This window comes from Amblyomma mixtum, chromosome 4, assembly GCF_055824585.1.
Source record: "Amblyomma mixtum isolate Tamu chromosome 4, ASM5582458v1, whole genome shotgun sequence".
Taxonomy (NCBI): Eukaryota; Metazoa; Arthropoda; class Arachnida; order Ixodida; family Ixodidae; genus Amblyomma; species Amblyomma mixtum.
Genome location: NC_143015.1, coordinates 26,137,047 through 26,160,429, shown reverse-complemented (window position 1 = coordinate 26,160,429; position 23,383 = coordinate 26,137,047). Strand labels below are relative to the sequence as shown.

Below are 23,383 nucleotides of genomic sequence, written 5' to 3'. Positions count from 1 at the left end.
TGTTTTACTGCTTTTTATTCATTTATTTATACAATACTGCCAGCCTTGGTATACTCAAGCAGGAGGGGAAATACAACATGATAAAAATGCAAAGTCAGTATTTAGGACACCAATTAAAAGGGAAACAAAAGGCTGCACATGGATGGATTCTAACACAAAATAGCTAATTGAATAGAGCAAAAGTTCATGCCAGAAATTCACATGGTAGGCCCAAGCAGGAGGCAAAATACAATATCGAAGAAAGCAAAATGAACATTTAGCATACATAACAAAAATAGGAAAACGTCGTGTTGTTCTGTCGTGATAAGGGGTTAGCGACTGCGCATGATGATGTCTGGTTAATTGCGTGACTAGTGGTTTTATGTGTGGGTCCGGGCCAATAGATAACTTGTTGTTCTTGAGAAAAAAACGAAAGTTTTAGTCACTGAAGCTTAAAGGTGTCATAAAGTCATTAAAGCTGTAGGAGAATTGGTAGTGCGGACTTTAGAAAAAATAAACTGAACGGCTCTTCTTCGTACCATCTCTAATGCTTGAATATTAGTTTTAGTGAATGGGTCCCACAACGTACAGGCATATTCTAATTTGGGTCTAATAATTGATGTATAAGCTAAAAGCTTCGGGGCAGGATGTGCTTCTTCAGTTTGTATTTGATAAAACATATTTTGCAGAAAGATGCTGCACAGATGTTAGAAATGTGGGCATTCCTGTGTAAGTTATTTGTTATAAATGGCTTTTGACAGGCTGGGCTTGTGAAATGGTGTTTTTACATTTAAAACATAAATGGCAGCACCCGTTCTTTCATCCACACTTTTATTGAATGAGATTTTTCACATAGATGATAGAAGGCATTCTTTATGTATCAGGGCTTGCCCCGTTAGCATAAGATTTTCCCACGCTTTCAAGCAAACATTATGGCATCATCCATGTGGTGTTATAACGCGGCAGAGTGTTATCCGTCGGATGGTGATAGCACAAGTGAATAAGGATGTCAAGGTCGAGCTTTATTCTTCAAGTGGAGAAGATACTAGTGACAAGACTGCAACAGCAACCACATCCGCGAGGGAACGAGTATCTGGTGTTGTTCGTGCTATAAGGCCCTGTGTGGAGCACTGTGTTTTGAGCGCTACCATACTGTTGGTAGTCTCCAGTAGGCTGGAGGGAATCAGTGGATGAATAGTGCATTTTGTCAACTGCTATTCGAAACCAACCCTCTCTTCCTGGAGTTCCAAGACAGTACATAATGGCTAATATAACATTATGTTCTGCTTTAAAATGTTTTCAGATAATTTTTGCATTTTAGGCATGCTATTGACACATTTCACATCATAAAAAAATGAGCCATTTTGGTACCTTATATTCTTTTTTTTTTAATGAGCCTTTAAGGGGGTAAGTATTGGTTGTTCCCACATAAGGAGAACAGCTTATGTGTGACCTACTGCAGTCTTGTAGAGGCACTCACATCCATAGCGGCCACATTTCAGTGGATATGAAATGCAAAAGATGCCTGTATGCTCTGCAATGTCGGTGCATGTTTAAGAACCCCAGGGGATCTAAATACTCCGAAGCCCTTCCTTATGATATCCATTGTAGCCCATGTGCAGATTCGAGATGTTAAATGCTGCACACCACCAATAATTGACGCGTCCAAGTGGTTTCTTTTACTGCGTAAGAGGTACAAGTGCTGTTAGGTGAAAATGCTGGCGTGTGTCTCTGAGTAGCCGCTGAATGAAGCCTTACATCACTCTGCATGAATCTCAAGCCATGTACAAGGACCACCTCACGGCAGTTCTCGCCCCCATCAGCTCATCCATTGCAGCATACTAGCATTGGTGCTCTAGATCATGCCACCTAGGCATGACTGCAGCGACCACAGCGCCCGCTTCATACCCTCTTTCCCCAGAACTGCAGCGAGGGAATATGGCGGATGCCAGTGTGGACCCAGAAGCCGCTCGCCGTGCACGGCGTGCCAAGCAGCAGCGGCTTCGCAGGCAAAGGCAGCGTGAAGGACGAGGTGAACAGATCGTTGGGCCATCGCCAGCAACCGGTGCCGACAGACGAGCTCGGCGAGCGCAACAAGCTAGACTTCGCCGTCAACGGCAGCGAGAAGCGGGAGGCTCCGCGGAGCAGCAAAGACGGGAAGCACATGCGGCAGCGGAAAGGCTTCGCTACCAGAGAGCAAAGGAGGAAGACAGGCAACGCAGACTTGAAGCGGATGCTGCAGCAAAAAGGCTTAGCCGTCAGATCGAAAGCGAAGAGGACAAGCAGCGCAGGCGGGAAGCAAACAAAGCAGCAATGAAGCGGAGACGTGACAAGAGTGCGGAATACCGGCAAGCCGAGGCGGAAAAGAAGAGACAACGCCGCGCAGAGGAAGCACTTCTGCGAAAAGCCAGTTACCAGAGTTCCAGGAATACGCTCTCATCTGTCAATATTTCTGAAAAAAGAAAATGCCGGGTTGCAAAATCTGGGAGGTCCGGTGATAAGCAGACAAGTTGCAATTCATGAGGGCACGGTGGGGTTCCATGGCGATTGCCCATCTTTAACACAGAAACATATCAAGAAGTCACTGAAAGAGCATATCACATGAAATTCTGGTGTGAAATAAAATCACACAAGCGTACATGCTATAGTAAACAAATCACTGCTGATTTGGTACCATAGAGACAGCTACCATGGTGGCTCAGTGGTTGTGGCACTTGGCTGCTAGCCTGAAAGACGTGGGTTTGATCCCGGCCACGGCGGTCGAATTTTGATGGAGGCGAAGTTCTAGAGGCCCGTGTACTGTGCGATGTCAGTGCACGTTAACGAGCACCAGGAGGTCAGAAATTTCTGGAGCCCTCCACTACGGCGTCCCTCATAGCCTGAGTTGCGTTGGGATGTTAAACCCCCATAAACCGTTTAGTACCGAAGAGGCGGGAAAGCTTTAGAAATGTACAAAGTAGATGGTTGGTGCAACTAGCGAATGCTTGTTGCTGCACCATCAGTTCTGAAGGTCTTTTGTACAATTACTTGGCACCATGGATGACACCTGACCTTGATTCAGAAACACATAAAAGCAGGATGCTGCTTTTAGTTGAGGGTGCCATTGTGGCAAGGGTACTGGTTGAGCGTACTAAGCGGCACTTCTGCATAAGCTTCAGAGCAGAAACATTTCACACTTGAGACCAGCGTCTAATGGGAGTTTCCACCTGATCTAGGTCAGTTGAGTAAGCCAGAAGGCATGCATCTTACCAGGGTATTCCAGAAGATGGCCTTTACATGTTTTGAAGGTAGACAGGGGTTGGCCTGTGCTGGTAAGTCAGCACATTCTAGTGACAAAGAGGCTGTGCTTTCACTGAGAACGGAGCTTTCTTAAGGTCTAAAAACTAAATGCAGGTGTTACCACCACCGGCTGTTTTTGCAAGCAATCTATGGTGAGACCGAGACAGTTTCTTGAGCGCGTATCTCTGAGGTCAGGCTACACAGCCATCCACTCCTGAGTGGCGATCATGGAGTCCCTTTCGGTCTTGGTGTCAGGAGCTTGGATCCTGTGGCAAGAAGGAGAACGCTCTGTTTTTAAAAAGTTGCATGTCAGAGGGGGGGACTGGGGCGGGGGTAGCCTCCTTAATAAACATTGGAAATGGGAGCGCATAATTTGTACCACATTGTTTCTTGCTGTGCAGAATTCTCGAACATGCTTTACCATGAACTTTGGGCCCCCCCCTCCCTCTGGTGTTGAGCGTGTGTACAACTAAGGCAACAAATGCACCTTTTGCTGCTGAACAGCTATAGAACTGGTTTTTACTAAAAACAAATGTTGGGTGAGGTCATCCTCAGTGTCCCATTAAGCCAGCTGATCTAGACTGCAGTGGCGGCCCAGTGGTTTAGCATTCACCTCACATGCGATTTGGTTAAGATAAGGTTTCAGGGTTTTTTAATGTCCCAAGACGACCTGGGCTGTGAGGGACGGCGTAGTAAAGGACTCCGGAAATTTTGACCACCTTGGGTTCTTTAACATGCATTGACAGTGCACAGTAAACGGGCCTCTAGCGTTTCGTCTCCATCGAAATGTGACCATCGTGGATGGGATCGAACCTGTGTCTTTTGGGCTAGCAGCCGAGCACCACTGAGCCACAGTGGCGGTTACTCGCATGTGGGACATGTGGGGTTTGGTCCTTGGTGCCCCCGGGTGCCACTGATGATACAGTGGGTACAAGCTTTTCCCTGGCCTGATGCTTGGATCTTTTGGGGTGAATTGCTTGGGAAATGGGTCTTTGACCCCACCTTGAGTAGAAGAAAAACAACCTTGTGCCATGGTTCTCTGTGGTCACGGAGGCCCTTGTGCCGTCAAAATTTGTCACCATCAAGTCAGCCAATTTATTCTAAAGCACCTGAAAGTGCTGTTTGGGGAGAGGGCGAATGAAATGGCAAAAATATACGGTAAAGTCTCTAATTCTAACTGGATTGATTTGAAATTGTTTAATAATTCGAACAATTTCGCTGGGATGCAGTCATTTCGTGACGGATGAGTTCACCTAGCTGACGAAGAACCTTGTACGGGCTAAAATACTGGTGCAAAAGTTTTGTAGCGAAAGTTACACTAGGCTAGCAGAAGTGCATTTTGTGGTGCCTGTAAAAGGCCAGTACTGCGCATGCACCGTTACCATGGCAACCAGTACCATGGCGCCACAGCCGCTGCACTGCGCAGTCGAGCCGTGCAGCTGGATTATAAGCCGGAAATGATGGGCTCGCTCCTCAGACATGCACTAAGGAAAAAGGAGAGCGGCCGTGCTTTTCACGGCAGCAGCACAGGCTGCGTGAAACTGAGTCTTCCGATCCGTAAGTCGTCGCATGGTACAAGGCCAGCCGGCAGCGTTAAAATGAGGAGAGAAAGGCTAAGCAGGCGGCCGAGATGTCCGAAGAACGAGAGGAACGTCTCGCGAAAAGACGCCGCCAAGCTGCTGAATGGCAACGACAGCGTGTCGCTAATGAAATGTCAGTAGATGAAACTGCATTCGCTACATATATCCCAGCTGAGCTAAGCCACTGCCAATTTTTTTAAAAACTACACACTTCAACTCTACCCGTCAAGGCCTGGCTTCGCGCCAAGGGGACTTTTGCGCCATGGTTGGTGAACTGGTGCAGACAATCGATCATTGCTTTGTGTGGTGCCGTAATGCAATGTTTTTCTGGGACATACTGCAGTGGACATTGAGATCGGACATTGAGATCTCACCTTACACTATGCCTGCCCTGAAAGACTTTGGGATTCTGTGCGATCTGTTAATCCTGATTGGACTTTTTAAACAAGCCTGTGGAAGAGCCACATGATGGATCGACAAGCAGAACCACCTCGTTCTTCTGAGTCTCTTCAGTTGCCGCCGCGGTGGCTCAGTGGTTATGGTGCTCGGCTGCCGACCCGAAAGACGCGGGTTTGATCCCGGCCGCGGCGGTTGAATTTCTTTGGAGGAGAAATTCCAGAGGCCCATGTACTGTGCGATGTCAGTGCACGTTAAAGAACCCCAGGTGGTCGAAATTTCCGGAGCCCTCCACTACGGCGTCTCTCATAGCCTTAGTCGCTTTGGGGTGTTAAACCCCATAAACCATGAGTCTCTCTTCAGTGAATAGTGGGCCTTGGTGCAGGGGGTTCATGCTTCGCAGGACCGGCCACCTGAATGGTTGCCGGTTCTTGATGCATGTCTGTCTCCTGCAATTTGTGTGTGCAGGTGCAGTGCACGAAGACATGAGAATGTGTGTCTGCATCGTGGAATAGTACATGTGTACGTAAACAATTTGGTAGCTCAGCGGGATTGATTTCCGTGCAATAAAGAAAAAAAAAACTGCAGTGGTAGCCTAGTGCTCTTGCGTTGTGGCCTGCGAGGCTGATCTATTTGCGCCACGGGTTCAACTCCCTGTCGGGGATATGATTTGATTTCTTTTTTAGCCTACCGTGGCATTGCTGTTGCTAGGCAACGGCACAAGGTCCAAAGATCAGAAGATTCTTGGTCGGTGTTGGTGTGGGTATGAGTGCTTTTGTGCTAAAATTTAGCATCACTTTCAGTGAGGGACACTCGACTTTATCAAAATTCTCAGAGTGCAACACAGCGATCTTTAGTGACTAGCTATCTCCCCTTTTGTGTTCAGAGCTGCAATGTGAATGCAGGAACTGAATCGGGCCTGGTATTTGTCGGAGGAATGCACCATTTTACCCCTTTGACAGCTGCCCTTTACACACCATCTTGAAAGCTGGTGGCAGCCATCGAGGCTTCAGGCTCACGCAGATTAAGGGGCGTTTCCCTCTCTCCTTGAGGGCAAACTGAGGGCAACGGACGCAGCTTTCCTCGAGCTGACCCCTTATGGAGGCGGAGTAGGGAATGAAGATGTATTCTGTGAACAAGGATTTTTTCTTCTAAAAACCCTTCCTGTAAGCTGTCCTGGAATTTAGCAAGCTGTTTCTCAGTTACTACTAAATTGCAGGAAGCACAGGTGATAGGTCCCTTACAGGTACTTTTTCTCAAATTATTCGCGGGAACAATTTTTTTAGGGGTCTTTTTGATTTGAAAAAAAAACAACACAAAAGTTAGGTCCTCGCGAAAATGAAGTCTTTTACAGTCTATGGCTCGTAGTTCCAGCAGTTGCAAGGAAACTTCTGTCGTGAACTGGCAGGTGTAGCGGCGCCGTCTTGAGAAAGCAGTCGCGAGGAAGCAAGCTGCCTGTGTGGTACAAAACTTCAAACTTCATTCTGAATGGAGCTTTTTCTTTCCCATGTAGTGACACATCGTGAGGTGAAGTGTACCAGTGTCAAGTGTGCAAGTACCAGTCTGAGATTGGGCTAAGCTGTAGTGAAGTTAAATGCCTGCTGCGGTGGCTCAGTGGTTATGACGCTCGGCTGCTGACCCGAAAGACACTGGTTCGGTCCCGGCCACAGTGGTCCCATTTCAATGGAGACAAAATTCTAGAGGCCCGTGTGCTGTGCGATGTCAGCACACGTGGTCGAAATTTCCGGAGCCCTTCACTACGGCGTCTCTCACAGCCTGAGTCGCCGTGGGACGTTAAACCCGAATAAACTAACTAAACTGAAGTGAAGTTAAATATGCCCGTGTGACACCCGAATTAAAGCTGTGCGGTAGGAAAACTATAACTGGCACCAATCTTGAATGATCGGGTTAGGGAGCTAGCGCCAGCGTTAAAAGGTTGTTGAGAATTGTTTCGAAATAAAATGCTGCATGCTTTAGCTTGTGACACGTGTCAAAGTTTGGTCTACTCGTCATGGCTCATGTTTTCCTGCTGTGTCTATTTTACGGTTTACTATGGACCACTGCCATGGAAAGCATTTTCGATATACATGGCTGAGTGAAACGTAAAGTAGTTGTTAATCCGTAGCAAGAGATGCAATTGAAGCTTACTGCACATTATGCACCTTGCAAACTCATTCATGCCCAATAGTGCAGAAAGCCAATGCTTTATAAAGCAGTCACTCTAGTCAAAATAGCTGCTTTGAGCATCCTAGATGGCCAAAACGTGTGTGCTGACCTAACTGCGCAATAGGCCTTTTCGCTGAGAGCTATGGGTGCAAGCATACAGTTCTTTTCTCGTTTATGCCTGTGAGCAAAATATGCTCAGAACTGTGTATCTGTGAAAAAACTTCATACATCTTAGCCTGCTAGCACATGCTGAACAAGAATACCGGCAAGGTTGAAGAGAGTTGGGCTCAGCACCCCACCCTGTGGGGCTCTGCGCGAACTTTGATGTAAAGACGTTGGTCCGTCCTCAATTTGGACAAAGAGCAATCTCTGCAATAAATAGCCGCGTATCCTTCTGTATATATCACCTCTGATCTTGGCAGCTTTCAAGGGGTTCGAAATGGCCTGATATTTCACTTTGTTATAGGCACTCCTGATGTCCAAAAACTACGCCACGATCAATGTTTTAAAAATTTTTTGGTACTGATGGATTTTACCAGGTCATCCACATTGTCGATACTGAAGCGTCTGCGTTGAAACCTGGACAAAAAATCTGGATATATTTGGCATTGCTTCAGGTACCATTCCATGTATGCTGGCAACAATCTCACATCATAATGGGAGTTCACCAGCGCAAACACACACACCAAGAAAGAGACGGGATACACACACCAGCGCTGGTGTGTGTGTGTCTTGTCTCTTTCGTGGTCTGTGTGTGTTTGCGCTGGTGAACCATCATTATGAATCTACAACAACTAGCCAAATCTGCAGTTCTCTACATCACTTTACCAACGCAACTGGCAAGTGCAGTCGGATGGTATGATGTTGGCTGATTTGTCTTGCTTTATTCGACCCACCGATTATTCTTCCGGTTAACCTCCCTGCCTTTCCTCTTCTACCTTCCCCTGGAGCGATGGTGCTGTCTGGTTACGGCCATGGCAGGTGTGTGTGACAGGAGGGCGCAAGCCTGAAAAAATCGCTGGAAAGGACTGGCCAACTTTCGTACGCATTTGTGAGTTCTCTGCTGCACGTAGAAGTGTATTATTTGGCTCAGATGTTCGCGACGAGAGAATGCAGTGATTGAGTGAGTTTGTGTACTCTCCTCAGAAGGTGTTTCAGAGCCCCTTAAAGGTGCACTAAAGAGGAATCTGAACTCTTCTTTTTACCGTGGGAACTCGATCTACACGTTCCGAGCATCTTATAAACTTTGAATTATTATTCTGTGTGGCTGATTTCCCTAATTGGAATCGGATTAAACGTCCTGGCTCCCGTCCTTTTTTGAACTCACCGGTGATGGTAGGAGGAGTCAACCAGTGCGTGGAGTGTCTTTCAGCCAGTCCCCTGTTGGCTTGCCGCTCTGCCATCGGCGGAGTGATACGTTGCTATCGGTGAGAGCAAGGAGTCCGCGTGTTTTTTTGTTTCCGTGGGCCTATTCGCAACTATGTTGTACCTGACTGGATCTGTTTATTCACGGAAATCTAAAAAACACAATGAAAGTGAAAGCGAAGCCGCCACATGACTGCTTGAAAGGCACTCCTCGCATTAGTTGACTCTTCCTATGTTCAGTGGTGAGTTCAAAAAAATGCAGAAGCCGGGTCGTTTAATTCGCTTTAATATGGAAATCGGCTGCACAGGACAATAATTTCAAGTTTCTAAGAATGCTCAGAACGTGTGGATCAAGTTCTCACGGGAAAAAGACGAGTTCAGATTCCTCTTTAGTGCACCTTTCAGTCACAGTATGTGCCAATAAAAACTAACTGGGGAGGATACATTGTGCCACAGCTGTAAAGAAACCTTGCATGTTGGCTGGGCACTTGCACTGCTTCTGAATAGTCAACATACCTGTAATTCGCCCTGCCGCTGTGCTATAATTAGGCTTGTGGCAGTCACAAGACAAGGAAACATTGTTTTTGCCTGAAGGCTTGCCAGGTAGTGTTCTTTTTTGGTACATTTCAGGAGATTGCTGTCCGAAAAAAATTGGAGGGGACACTTAGGCTCCACCTCAAAGGTGCACTGAAGAGGAATCTGAACTCGTCTTTTTGCCCCGGGAACTCCATCTGCACGTTCCCAGCATTCTTAGAAACTTCGATTTATTGCCCTGTGTGGCCGATTTCCCTAATTAAATCGAATTAACGTCTGGCTCCCGCCTTTCTTTTTTAATTCTCCTTGTACGGTGGGCGGAGTCGACCAACGTGTGGAGTGCCTTTCACCCAGTCCTGTGGCGGCTTGCCGCTCTGCCATTGGCGGAGTAATACGCAGTAGTCCGTAGTAGCAAATAGTCCGCCCGTATTTTTATTTCTGCGGGCTTATTTTGCGGCTATATTATCTGCAAATGAAACTATTTCATTTATTCATGGAAACCTAAAAAACAAAATAATGCGAAAGCAAAGCCTCCACGGAACTGAATAAAAGGCACTCCACGCATTGGTCGACTCCGCCCACCGTACAGGGAGAATTAAAAAAAAAAAAGCGGCAGCTGGACGTTAATTTGATTTAATTAGGGAAATCGGCAACACAGGGCAATAATTAGAAGTGTCTAAGAATGCTAGGAACGTGTGGATCGAGTTCATGTTGTACAAAAAGACGAGTTCAGATTTCTCTTCAGTGCACCTTTAAGGGTATGACGCGAAAGCATAAAAGTTTAATTTTTATATATGCAGGAGTTCAATCTCTACTTTACGTTCATAGATCCTTGGGAATCTTCACACTCCTGGTGCAGTGGTCAAGCGATGCGCTACTGCCCTGTGATGGCAGGTGCTCCCAGTGGTGGGCCTTGGGTGGCCCAGGTTGCTCTTCCCGAGCCACCGATCATTAATTTAACTGCCACCTTCCACGGTGCACAGTCTGCTCACTGTCCAGTGAGCAAGTTGTGATGATGCTGTAATGTCACGTGACCTAGGTGGCTCAGCTGCCTCCTAGTTGCTCCCTGAAGACCACCTGCCAGCTGCCAGAGCCATGCCCGTGATTTTTCACTCACAACGCTGAAACTGACAATGCCAACACTATTAGCGCTTGTAGAGGGCTAGCATGCGCCATGTGAGTTTATTCCCCCCTTCCCCCCTCCTTTCTTCGCGGCTAAGGAAGAGGGCTTCGTCGTTGAGCGGGCCCCAGGGAGATATGGGGATGCGCGCGGTCTCATTAGGAGCGCCCATCTTTCTGTCGCCTTTGGTGTCGCCGCTGCAGAACCCGGAGAGCCCCCGGCGGCGGGGCTGCGAGGAGAGCAGCAAAGCGGGCTCACCCAAGCCTCCCATTGTCCCCTTTTGGGGAAGGACGCGTGTTCCTCGCCTTTGTGCCAGTGCACAAAGAACCAAGAGCTTAAAAAGGTCAAGCCGCCGTTTCATCTTACGCCGACAGCTCACCGCGGCTCCACAAATACCACTTGCGGCCCAATTAAGTTTCGGACGCTTCGTTCGGAGGTTCGACCGCTTTTCTTTTTAGAAGAGAACACTGCCGAACGAAGCGGGGTCCGGTGCGTCCGGATGAATGGGAGCTGTGGGCGGCGGTGCAGCTGGCTGGCGTCCGGGATAGCCCCAAGGCTCGACGACAACGCGGACTCAAGAAACGGGCCGCGCGCAGAAGACGCCGCCGCACAAAACGAGCACTGCCACCTGCTTAATTGGGGACAGTGGCGGCCGCTTGACTGATGTCGCCGCTCCGACCCCGGAGGACAACTGGCGGCTTCGGCAGTCCATTGTGATCCGACTCTTATCGGAAAGTGGATCTGCGCTCCCTGGCGATGTTTGCGACAGTCGCAGCTGGGTTGGGGCCGACAATTGCCCTAGTGTCGGGAAGCGTCAAGGTCACGGGTACTGGGGAGACAGACGTGGGAGTGTCTTGCTATGTTGTTTTGTGTGTTTTGCTTCTTCCTCCTTAGGGGAGAGAGTTGGTCTGATATAGTGGGGGTGTTTTGCTATGTGGTTTGTAAGTATTTTGCTGTTCTTTCCATAGGGGAGAGAGTTTGTTTAATACGGTGGAAGTGGGGGGCGGGGCGCGTAACCCAGGCGGCCAATCCGTATCTGTGTGAATTCTCGGAATGTACTATGTTTTAAGTGAAAAAGATGCCCTTTTTACAGTATGTACATTTGGGAGAGAGTTATGTGTCTTAAGGAAGTTGGAGGGCGGGCCACACGGCTAATAACCAATCGTGTTAAGAGTTTGACACGATTGGATGCTGATGAATGTGGGTCGGGCCCATGTGTCTTTAAAACTGGGTCCCGGAGCCCGGAAAAGAGGTTCTGGGCTACGGAGATAGATGTAACGCATCTTCGGCTATGCCGAGTAGGGGCCTCCCCTAAATGTTAGCCAGTTCCATGTTATTGTTGTGCTCACTGCTCAACTTGTATATATATGTAAACTATTGTATATAAAGCTTCAAGTTATATTCCCTGCAAGTTCTCTGTTGTTTGCAAGTATCGTCTCCTATAGACCTTCAGCCTTCAAGTAATAACCAGCCGTCTCCGACGGCGCACCCCTGGTGCAAAGGAAGAAAGAAAAAGAACCTATTCGCTTTTGCTATCAGAAGGAAGCGAAGAGCGAAACTTTACTGGCGCAGTCGACAGGATCCTGTTGCTATCAGAAGGAAGCACAGGAAACGGGGAAGGCAAAGAAGGGGAGACGTCCAGGCATCAACAAGTCGAACATCGGCGGTTCGGGAGGACAAGGTGCAGGCGGAGAGAAGCTGCAGCGGTCGAGGAAGCCAGGTCCCGTCATCGGAAGTCAACTGCCATCGTCTCCAGTGGAGCGGCAACAGTCGAGGACACCGACGGCAAGTGGCAGCTGATCGCGGCGGACAGCTTCAGGAGCAAGAGCGAGCAAGTGAGCGGCAAGGACCTCAGCGATCGTCCAGCGGCGCGTAAGGGCTTCCGGTCAGGAAAGCAGCGCGTCGAGGCGGAGACTCGACGATCACCTGCGGTTCAAAGCAAGGTGACGGCGACGGGCACCGGTAAAGCGGCGTGCGACAGCTCATCGCAGCGTGCGGAAAGTGGCTGTGGACGCGACCCCAAGGAGCCGGCCATGCGGAACGTCGCATCGAAACTGTGAGTTTCCTTGGTCGTATTGTTCGCGTCCCTGTTCGTGTGTTTCGAGCCGTTAGGAAAGTCGAGGGGTACGGAAGCGGTATGGAGGGCCATCTATGCCGACCCACACTCAATGTGAGGGACCAATTGGAATTATGGAAGGCGCGCTTAGCGGACCTGCAGGCGCAAATTGCAGAGCAAAATGCTGGAAAGGCGCTGCCTCAGGATTGGGAGGTGGTAACAGCGAAGCTTGAGCAGCTAGGGCTCGAAGTGGCTAAGCTCAGGGAGTCTAGAAGAGCTAGTCAACTAGCCATACAGAACTGCTCCGAGTCCCGAGAGGTGAGGCCGTCTGCGCTGGAGGGCAAATTGATATGCTTGCCCGGTGCAGGCCAAGAAAGAAGCAGGCAGGACGCTGTAAGCAGTCGGCAGGTAGGCAGAAACACCTCTTTTTCCGAAAAGACCGCAAAAAGCGCAGGTAGTGAGGACGAGGTTCCTGAGGGGCGCGACGGTATCACAGATTTCCCGCCACCGCGGGCGGCTCGTAACGAAGGGGAGGAGCCAAATTCTGATGATCTGGGGGTAAGCGAGACCAAATTGACCGATAACAAACGAGACAGCGGTCAAATTGTTGCAGGCTTGATGGCGGAGGTTGTGACCTCCGACATATCAAAAGAACGAGACGAAAACGGCCAGGCAGAAGCAAGAAGGGAGTCAGCTTATCGGGAAACTGAAATTTCAAGTGAAGGAAGCACCCTGATGGAACAGAGCGCCGTGGTATTAGAGGCAGTGATCGCGCACTCCGACGAGGAATCCGCTCAGATCAGCTCTACCCCAGATGAGACCAGGGGAAGTACCGCGCAGTTGTCGAACGCACCCAATGGGTGTCTGATCAGGTCAGGTGAGGACAGGGAGATGCGTAGGGACTGGCCGAAGGGCAAATTCGGGTCAGGTGACTGCGAGGAAGCTCATGCCGCCTCAGACGGGGCCACGAAACCGGCGGGAGCAGATCAATCAGGGAGTGGCAATTTTAAGGTTTGCCCGTGCATTAAAGGTGCAGATGGCTCCAAGCGAGGCATAGTACCAGGAGGCAGGTGCGTGGCTTTCATGCCGAAAGTCGGCGCGTGGAGCAATACGTTCCGTGCGGCAGTACGCCAAAGCAAGTGCAGCAAAACCGGCCGCAGTGGTATGGTTACTAGGCCGACCAGGGGCTATGCTCCTTACGCTTCGCGCGGTTTGTACTGGCACGCCGGAGAAAGCGTACCCTCAGGGGCATCACGTGCGCGGGGATTCGGACCCATCGCGGACCAGGATGTTTTCGATCCTGGAGGGCAGCAGCTTTTGAATTCTCGCCCCGTGGCGGCACCAGGCGCATGAGCTGAGTGACCGTTAGCCGTTAACCGTGTTCGTTGATAACACATCACGGCTCGAGTGCACACAGGGACACTCGGTGCGACCAAGGAGGCTCACGCGGCCACTTGCGGTCCTCATACGAGTGCTTCAGTTGCAAGTGTCTGTGTGTATGTGTGCTCATTCGCGAGCAGGACGGGGCTGTGCATGCAGGTGTAACTGGTCGCGGCGCGACAGCGTGGACTTCTGTCAAGGCGCTGTATGTGAATGTGTGAAACGCGTACGCACGTGTGTGGCACTGACTGTAAGCACAGCCAATGGACCGGGACACCCGTACTACGACCACAGCATGCATGAAACGTTTTTACTTTTGAAGTGCGTGCTTAGTTTCGTTTTTGGGTTCGTTGTAGGTAAGCCACTAGCCCTCTTTTTGTGTTTGTTTTTATTCATCTAAGCGTGCTGCAACCCTTAGATGAATTTTGAGGGGGGCGTGTAGAGGGCTAGCATGCGCCATGTGAGTTTATTCCCCCCTTCCCCCCTCCTTTCTTTGCGGCTAAGGAAGAGGGCTTCGTCGTTGAGCGGGCCCCAGGGAGATATGGGGATGCGCGCGGTCTCATTAGGAGCGCCCATCTTTCTGTCGCCTTTGGTGTCGCCGCTGCAGAACCCGGAGAGCCCCCGGCGGCGGGGCTGCGAGGAGAGCAGCAAAGCGGGCTCACCCAAGCCTCCCATTGTCCCCTTTTGGGGAAGGACGCGTGTTCCTCGCCTTTGTGCCAGTGCACAAAGAACCAAGAGCTTAAAAAGGTCAAGCCGCCGTTTCATCTTACGCCGACAGCTCACCGCGGCTCCACAAATACCACTTGCGGCCCAATTAAGTTTCGGACGCTTCGTTCGGAGGTTCGACCGCTTTTCTTTTTAGAAGAGAACACTGCCGAACGAAGCGGGGTCCGGTGCGTCCGGATGAATGGGAGCTGTGGGCGGCGGTGCAGCTGGCTGGCGTCCGGGATAGCCCCAAGGCTCGACGACAACGCGGACTCAAGAAACGGGCCGCGCGCAGAAGACGCCGCCGCACAAAACGAGCACTGCCACCTGCTTAATTGGGGACAGTGGCGGCCGCTTGACTGATGTCGCCGCTCCGACCCCGGAGGACAACTGGCGGCTTCGGCAGTCCATTGTGATCCGACTCTTATCGGAAAGTGGATCTGCGCTCCCTGGCGATGTTTGCGACAGTCGCAGCTGGGTTGGGGCCGACAATTGCCCTAGTGCCGGGAAGCGTCAAGGTCACGGGTACTGGGGAGACAGACGTGGGAGTGTCTTGCTATGTTGTTTTGTGTGTTTTGCTTCTTCCTCCTTAGGGGAGAGAGTTGGTCTGATATAGTGGGGGTGTTTTGCTATGTGGTTTGTAAGTATTTTGCTGTTCTTTCCATAGGGGAGAGAGTTTGTTTAATACGGTGGAAGTGGGGGGCGGGGCGCGTAACCCAGGCGGCCAATCCGTATCTGTGTGAATTCTCGGAATGTACTATGTTTTAAGTGAAAAAGATGCCCTTTTTACAGTATGTACATTTGGGAGAGAGTTATGTGTCTTAAGGAAGTTGGAGGGCGGGCCACACGGCTAATAACCAATCGTGTTAAGAGTTTGACACGATTGGATGCTGATGAATGTGGGTCGGGCCCATGTGTCTTTAAAACTGGGTCCCGGAGCCCGGAAAAGAGGTTCTGGGCTACGGAGATAGATGTAACGCATCTTCGGCTATGCCGAGTAGGGGCCTCCCCTAAATGTTAGCCAGTTCCATGTTATTGTTGTGCTCACTGCTCAACTTGTATATATATGTAAACTATTGTATATAAAGCTTCAAGTTATATCCCCTGCAAGTTCTCTGTTGTTTGCAAGTATCGTCTCCTATAGACCTTCAGCCTTCAAGTAATAACCAGCCGTCTCCGACGGGGCACCCCTGGTGCAGAAGAAAGAAGAGAAAAGAACCTATTCGCTTTTTGCTATCAGAAGGAAGCAAGAGCGAAACTTTACTGCGCTATTGCGTTAACGCATTGCGTTATTGTATTAACTCGATTGCGTTAATACAGGTGGCATAAACTCTGGCAGCTTTGTATTGTTTCCATGGAACAGGACAAGTAGCTCTTGTTGCCAGGTTTTTTAAAAAAATTGAACTTACTGGTTTTGTGCAAGAGGAGTTCTGCTTTCCAGTGAGTGAATGGTTGCTCATATGCAAGGACAATCTAGTGGTCTTCATGGTACTTTTCCTTCTTTAACTCTAATTAGACAAGGTTTTCAATTTGTTATGCGGAAACGTGGTATGGTGGGCAAAAGAATGTAGAGGTGTAAAAAGGACCAAATAGAAAAAAAGCATGGGGTGTTGTTAGCAAGTACCCGACACATCAAATCCTCACCAGCTTCTAAAGGTCTAGGGCTAAACTGTAGTACGTCCACCGAAACATAGAAAAGGCTTCCTGAAGAAAATATATTTATCATCACTAAATAGTTTTTACATCTAAGAAAATATGGGAAGAAGATCGCAAATTCCAAGGTGACCACACACCTTAAATTATCCCTATTCTGTCAACACCTGGTGCCTAAACAACGCTTTAAGAACAAGCAAACATATTAGGTGAACATTCTTGCACACTATAGCTCCTCAAGCTATGCGCAAATACAGTCTTGAAATACATGAACAGTGCAGAAAAACAAGAGCTGCCTTTTGTAGAAAGTAATAATAAGGCATATAATAGCCTTCTCACCCTCAAAAGAAATTGATTGAATTCCGTAGGAAACAAAACTGCCCCCCGGTCCTGACAAAATTCACTATGTCGTGCTTGTATACCTTTCTCAACCTTCTCTGCAGGTGTTTCTGAAGCTTTTCAATAAGATATGGGAAACATAAATTGCCTGATGCATGAAAAAAAGTTGCCCTCTTTTAAACCCTGAAAACACAGTGTCATCCCGCTCTAGTTAAACAATTGCAGTCACAAGTTGTCTTGCGAAGCTATTCGAAAGTATTATAAAAGGCTTACATTTGTTGAGTCACGCAACCTTATAGACTTGTAGCAGTATGGATTTAGGAAGAGATGTGCAACAATCGATCACATCGTCCTCCTTGAGCACATAGTATGGGAAGGACTTATACATAAACAACACTGTTTTGCAGTGTTTTTTTTTTCACTTAGAAAAATGAACGGAACCATTTGGAGAGTTGGTACCCCACGTGACCTAGCTGCTCTAGGTATTTGTGAGAAACTGCACAACTGTACGAAGTACTTTATATTGAGTGGCACATTGCAAGTACGTAGTGGTGGAAATGCTACTGCATTTGCACCAATGTGCGCCATTGCATTAAACCTGCTACGTGCTGCTACAAATGAGTGTTAGAGCGAAAGCTCCACTTCTTCTGTGACAAACCTGAAGATCTGATGATTCCGAGATTTGACCTCTAAACTGGGGGCTCGCCGGGAGCATGGCTCTGATGTCATACCACGGGACTCGCCACAGCTGCGCTGCTTGCTTCGCCGTGCCGACCGCTCGCCTCGCCAGCTGTACCACATGACTAAGCACATGACTCACCGGTCGCCTGGCCGCTGCTTTTGCTCGGCATATCTACGTTCAGCCGGGTTTCTTGATGAAATTTCATCAAGGCTGCGCCAAATACTATTACAACCAAGAGCCGCGGCCGTTGGGAAGAGGTTGAGCCTACCGCCGAATGGGCACAGCTTTAGTGCTTTTGATTTTGTACTACTTCCGTTTTGGCTTCTGTTAATTGTGTTAATCTTGTGTTAACTTTATGTGCTCCTCCCCCCTCCCCTCCCATGTGCAATGTCCTACCTGGGGCTTTAAGGGCATAATAAATGAGGAATGATGATGATGAGCTGGTACTTCTTAATGACTGTGGTTCCTTCTCCCGATGTGTGACTAGAAAGGTGACCGACGGCATCCAACCTAATCACATTTCGCAGCGAGTGCGCATGTAAAGAAAAAATTGCTTTTGAGGCTCAAATTGGTTTGGTTTATTGGGGTTTAACGTCCCAAAGCGACTCAGGCTATGAGGGACACCGTAGTGGAGGGCTCCGGAAATTTCGACCACCTGGGGTTCTTTAACATGCACTGACATCGCACAGCACACGGGCCTCTAGAATTTCGCCTTCAAGAAATTCAGCCGCCGCGGCCGGGATCGAACCCGCGTCTTTCGGGTCAGCAGCCGAGCGCCGTAACCACTCAGCCACCGCGGCGGGGTCAAATTGTACTAAATATAGGTCCTGATAGATTTACCAGGCTTTTGTGCAGTGCCGTCACATGTCCTGTAATGCTAGTGCGAGACTGCAAAATAGATTTCGGACGTGCTCCAGCTGATATAGACGCTTTACAGCGCGGGAGCATGGGCGCCGCCATATTTGGTCACATGACCATTCCGCCATCGCTGGCCTTCGGGCCTTCTCGTTTCGACGGCTGCCGGCGTGCTGGTGCCCGGCTGCAAGACGCTTCTCCGGCTCTTGCTGTGGATAACGAGTTGCCGGACGGCACGAAAATTTCTTGTGAGTGCGCATAGAACGTGTTGGTGCTGGAAAACGTTTGCTTCAGCCAGCTGATTTACTTCGATTTACTCGTCTCCTTCAGACTGCCGGCATCGGCTCGAATGTGTCAACAGACCGCGGTCAGCTACCTGCGCGTTCATATTTATTCAATCAATTCACCACGTAACAATAGTTGTGGGCCGCGTAACTTTTGTCGAACTGCCGATTAGAAGCGGGCCAATGCCTGCAAGCGTGCTTCTTAGAGCTCGATATTTTTGCCAAATGGAGGAATATGTGTTCACAGCTATCAAGAACGTTCGCTGCTCAGCACTGTGCACGCGACTTACAGCCGAACGTCCGCGTGCATGTGATGGTCGGCCGATTGTCTAGATATTTACTTTATCCTCCGTTAGCATTCCGGCTTCCAAAGGAAAAGTATGAATGTTTTTCAAGGACCCCTTCAGAAGCTCAGCGACGTTCGACCGTGCTCTCTTGCTAAGTAAATCTGAAAACTGCTCGGAGTTCAGAACCCGCAGATGTAAGCAGTCGAAATAAGCTGGAATATTCGAAGTCCTTTAATGATAAATTTCACCGCTGGCCCGTGCATTAGCGCACTTCTGTAGAGCTTTGCACTGGGCGACAGAATTGCATGTCGAAACGCCTCCTTTGTGTCTCAGTTGCCGCTTCCACCGTGCTAGCGTTAAGTAGGCACGACAATTTAGTGAGCACCGTGCCGACGCCAAGGAAGCACTTATTGCAAAGGTATGAAAAGGCACCGATCATTCGATGTATTGGATCAGTGTTCCTCGAAGACGAGAAAGATTACAGGCATATGTACGCTTGTTCTGCCATTCCCGCAGCTACTGCTGGTGTTGAATTAAACTGGCGCGCGGTGTCTGTGATATGTTCATTTTTTTTTCGTGGAACAACACATTAACGTTCTGTTCTGCTTGGAAGCAACATGAACTCGCAAGACATCTTCTCCAAAAACGACGGTAATTGTTTCGCGGTTTCGTTTATGTAACAAGCGCGTCTATTTTTCCGACACTACACCGCAGGGATATGAGATCTAGATATCAATTCAACAAACAGCTAAATTCATTCACAGCTAAATAAATTCAACAATACGCGTGACATTCGTATCACAGCTGGGTTGTTTAAGAGTCACTTGATGTTCGTACACAAGCTGTGCAACAGCGTTTCGCACTGCGCGGCGATGCTGCTAACGCCGACTTCGAAGGCCAGAAGTGGCAGACCTCCAAGTGGCGCCATCTGTCGTGGACAGAGCAAACTGCTCTCTGTAAACTGTCTATAGCTTGATTACATGGACATCATTCACACTTGCTAGCTGTAACAGTGCCGTTGACATCTGAACCTCTGGTTCTTTTGTAAAGTAGACCATTTTAATATGAAAGTTCAGAGTTGAGAGTTGGTTTGTCTAGACACAAGTTGTAAATGAACTTACCTACTTCTTATAATGGAGTGGCATTCTCCATGGGTTGGCATACCATAACCACTGGCATACCATAACCACGTTGTGGACATATGATCGCAAGCTTGTGTCGTTGCCAGACACTGTCCGCCACTTGGGCTTGGATTATATGTTACGATCCGAGGAAGTCCAAACCAAGTTTCTTGTCGGAATGGAAACCTTTGAAGAGGAAGGAGTGAATCGTGCAGGAAGCGCATGGCAACACCAAGCCCATCAGCGGAGAAAAATTGTGATGCTCCTTTAGACGAAGACTGCACATGCATGATCAAATGCTCCGTCGATAGAGTCGCCACAGTGTTGGACTGCAACAAACATGAAACTGCGATGAGGTGATGTTAAAGAAGACATCTGATTTGGGCGTTTCTCAACATTCTTTGCACTTTTGAGCAGAAAACTCTGCAGTAATGTCAGCAATACAAAATTTTGGTCATTTTAAATTGCTGCGTGATTAAATTTGGGTGCATTCAAGTATGCAAAGCTGACCAAAATGACTGCCTAGAATCCTGCACCACTCGAATCTTTATGCAGCGCATTGTCATTTTTCAAAGCTTGGCAATCTCACTATAGAACTCCTACTACAAAATACAAGGAAGCTGCTCCAGATCAAATTTTCACACGTGCGTTGCCCCTGCTTGTAACACCACCTTGATTAATAATGGGTCATGCTAAATAGCCTGCTCCAGAAGGCTCTTGGCCACTCCCACCACTGAGAGCAGTTTGGTACAACACTGTCAAAAAGTTTAATTCTATCTGTGAATGCTGTTCCACAGGGCTGTATTCTAAGTACAACACTGTGTTTAATAGTCTGCCATGTACTTGAACTACTTGGATGACCTACCAATCGCATGAAGGATATCAGCCTGCGAAAGGCAAATACACGAATCTTTTTGAGCTGTCGAGAATGGTTTTAAATTTTCACCACAAAACAGAGTAGCTGTGCTATTCTCATTCAACCAATGAGTACACACTGATTCCAGGCTCGATATGAATTGAACCCAACTACCTATAAAATAAATTGCTTGGTCTAACTTTCGACAAGAAACTAACTTTCCTGCCGCGCATAAAATGCCTGAAAGCTAAAACTTCTTGAAAGTGTTACAATGCAAATGTTCAGGCATCGACGAGACTTGTTTTATACGTATGTATCCCATCTGGGTGCAGTGCCCACATATGTGGTTGCGACCTGAACACTATCCAATCTCGCTTATACAGAGGGCAATTTCCACAAATGCACACGCGAAAAATGCATTGAAGTCTGAAAAAAATTACGGTTGATGTGCGTAGTTGGGCCAAATGCGAATTAGGTGTGTTAGCAGTGTGTCGCCATTGTTTTGCATTGAATGTCATGGTTATGCTTTGTTATTCATGATGTTGCTATGCGATTTAAGTGGTGTGTTCTGTGTGTGTTTCAGTGGCATGGGTGAAGCACAGTTGATACATGACACATTGTTTATTATAGTCGTTCTGTGCATGCATATCAGTCATAGTTGTACTTAAATGTTAGAAATACCCTCTTGTGGTCACTGAAGTAGTTAGTCACACATGAAACATTGGAAATCAGAGATTCTGTCTGTCTGAAACACAAAATCTGATCAAATTTTTCACTGCATAGTAACCATATTCTCAGATGTTACCAGATGCAGATTACACATATATTGATGTTGTGGAGGTTGTGCACCCTCTGTGCTGCTGAAAAATGATGTGTCCACGTTGCGCAGGCTTCGCCTGCAAGGGATGCAGCAAGGTGTTCTACACGCAAGACATCCTGGACACTCACTGGCACAACAAGCACATCCTGCCACTTACGAGGAGGTTCAGCTGCTCCTACTGCCCTTACTTTAGCATTTCCAAGTAAGTTTGACCACTCGCCATGTCTTAGTGTTGCTAGTGCAGCCCCAGCTGTGTGAAAGCACGAACTAATGGGCGAGTTGGTTATACATGATATAATTGAAACAAGGCAAGACCCAAGGCCTAAGAAGAGAGTTGTCTGTTTTTGTTGCGGTAGCAACACTACGCCAGGTTTTCGCCTCGTCGCGTAGCCGGTGGCCGGTAGGCGCGAATGGCCTTGAACAGCCGTTGCCTAGCAACCGTTTCAGCCGCGCTCCGCCAGGTGGTGTCGTCGTCGGCGCTGCGCTGCTTTGGCGAACGTAGTCGCTCACTCCCGCCAGATGCGTGCTCTCCGCCGAGTTAGAGGGTGAGGAGGTGGCGCTTCGCAGAAGTATATGCGCGCTTCGCCTCGGTGGAATCTTGTCGTTATGGAGAGCGCTAAAGAGAAGCAACGGCGACAGGACCAAGCTAGAAAGAGACAGCGCGCTCGAGAGACAGCAGAAGAACGCGCTGCACGACTCGAAAAGCGTCGCAGCTAACGCAACTGGCCAGGCTTAGCCAGAGCTAAACCACGCCTAATTTTTTGTCCGTGTTGTCCATTTCCTCCTTTCCTATGCTCTCTTCTTAGGCCTTGGGTCTTACGCTGTTTAAATTATATCAGCTGCCTGGGCTTTTCATTTCGGGAGAAGGGCTGACAGGAGTGAGGGGGTCGCTGCCTCGCAGTTTCCGCTGAGCAGAGACCAAGCTAAATGAAATACGAAATAATCTCTCCGGGAATTTTGTGAATTCAAAACAAAGAATCTGCTATGCACCGTGTGCATGCCAATGGCTGTACCACTTGCCAGCAAGCTCGCGAAGCATAGGCGGGCTGTGTCTGCATCTTTCCCTGTCCATTTCTTTGCACTTTCGCAATGCATTTGTGCATTGCTAGCTTACATCGTGTGGGGGGTGTTTATAAGTTGCGAATCTCTTTTCATGTAAGCCTTCAATGATGTGAAGGAATAATCTTCTGTTTATTTGGCTGCTCGAAAACTTTTAAAACTTCCAAGAAACATGCTTCTCCTACCTCTTCATGCCTTTGCTCGACACCGGTAGATAGTGGCTGTTTGACAAGAACAATGAAGGTTTGCGTTGTGTTCAATTTGCGCGCTAGAATGTTTATGCCTTTCTTGTATTTCCATCTCCCCTACATTCAGGGATCATTTTCACACCTAGTCGCCTCGTTACGGCTCACCAGATGCAAAACAGGTGTGCTGTTTGAAAATGTGACTGATCACCCGCCTCTGAGGTGCGGAGGTGCCCAAGTGATAAGGTGTACGTTCGGATATGGCAGGTGATGTAGAAAACTGAGAGTGGCATTGTAGGTCTAGTATATGGGCTTAAACTAATCATGCCAAAGGCTAGGTTTAAATATGTTGCAGCGAAAAGCATATCAGACTTGAGGAGTTGCAGTGGCATAGTAACAACCGGCTTCTGTTGTAGCATTGCATTCCCAAAGCTGGGTTTGATTTCTTTTCTTGCTACATCGTATGACCATTTGTGTTTGACGTGTCATGAAGCTGTCTGCTGAGTAATATACTTTAGCAAGAGTTGTTGTCTGGCTTGTTGGTCAGTTCCTTATAGTGTCATGAAAGTTAGCGCAGAAAACCATGACATGTTAGTTGTGGTTGTCCTGTTGTGTTGTGGTTTTTTACTCAAGACTTCATAGTGTTACTGAGCGATGTTCATTCCCCCAGAATGAAAGATGG

At 48.4% G+C, this 23,383-nt stretch overlaps 1 protein-coding gene across 2 annotated transcripts in view; it reads left to right on the top strand.

Moving 5' to 3' along the window:
- The window catches only part of LOC149345947 (uncharacterized), a 44,357-nt gene that overhangs the window by 4,851 nt on the left and 16,123 nt on the right, over positions 1–23,383 (top strand). The window contains exon 4 of one of the 2 annotated variants that reach the window (XM_089586285.1): positions 21,527–21,659. In XM_089586285.1, coding sequence (XP_089442411.1) covers positions 21,527–21,659 — 133 coding nt within the window. Of the gene's footprint in view, positions 1–1,900; positions 5,591–21,526; positions 21,660–23,383 lie in introns of those variants that run through there. The other variant, XM_089586284.1, reaches the window with a different exon arrangement.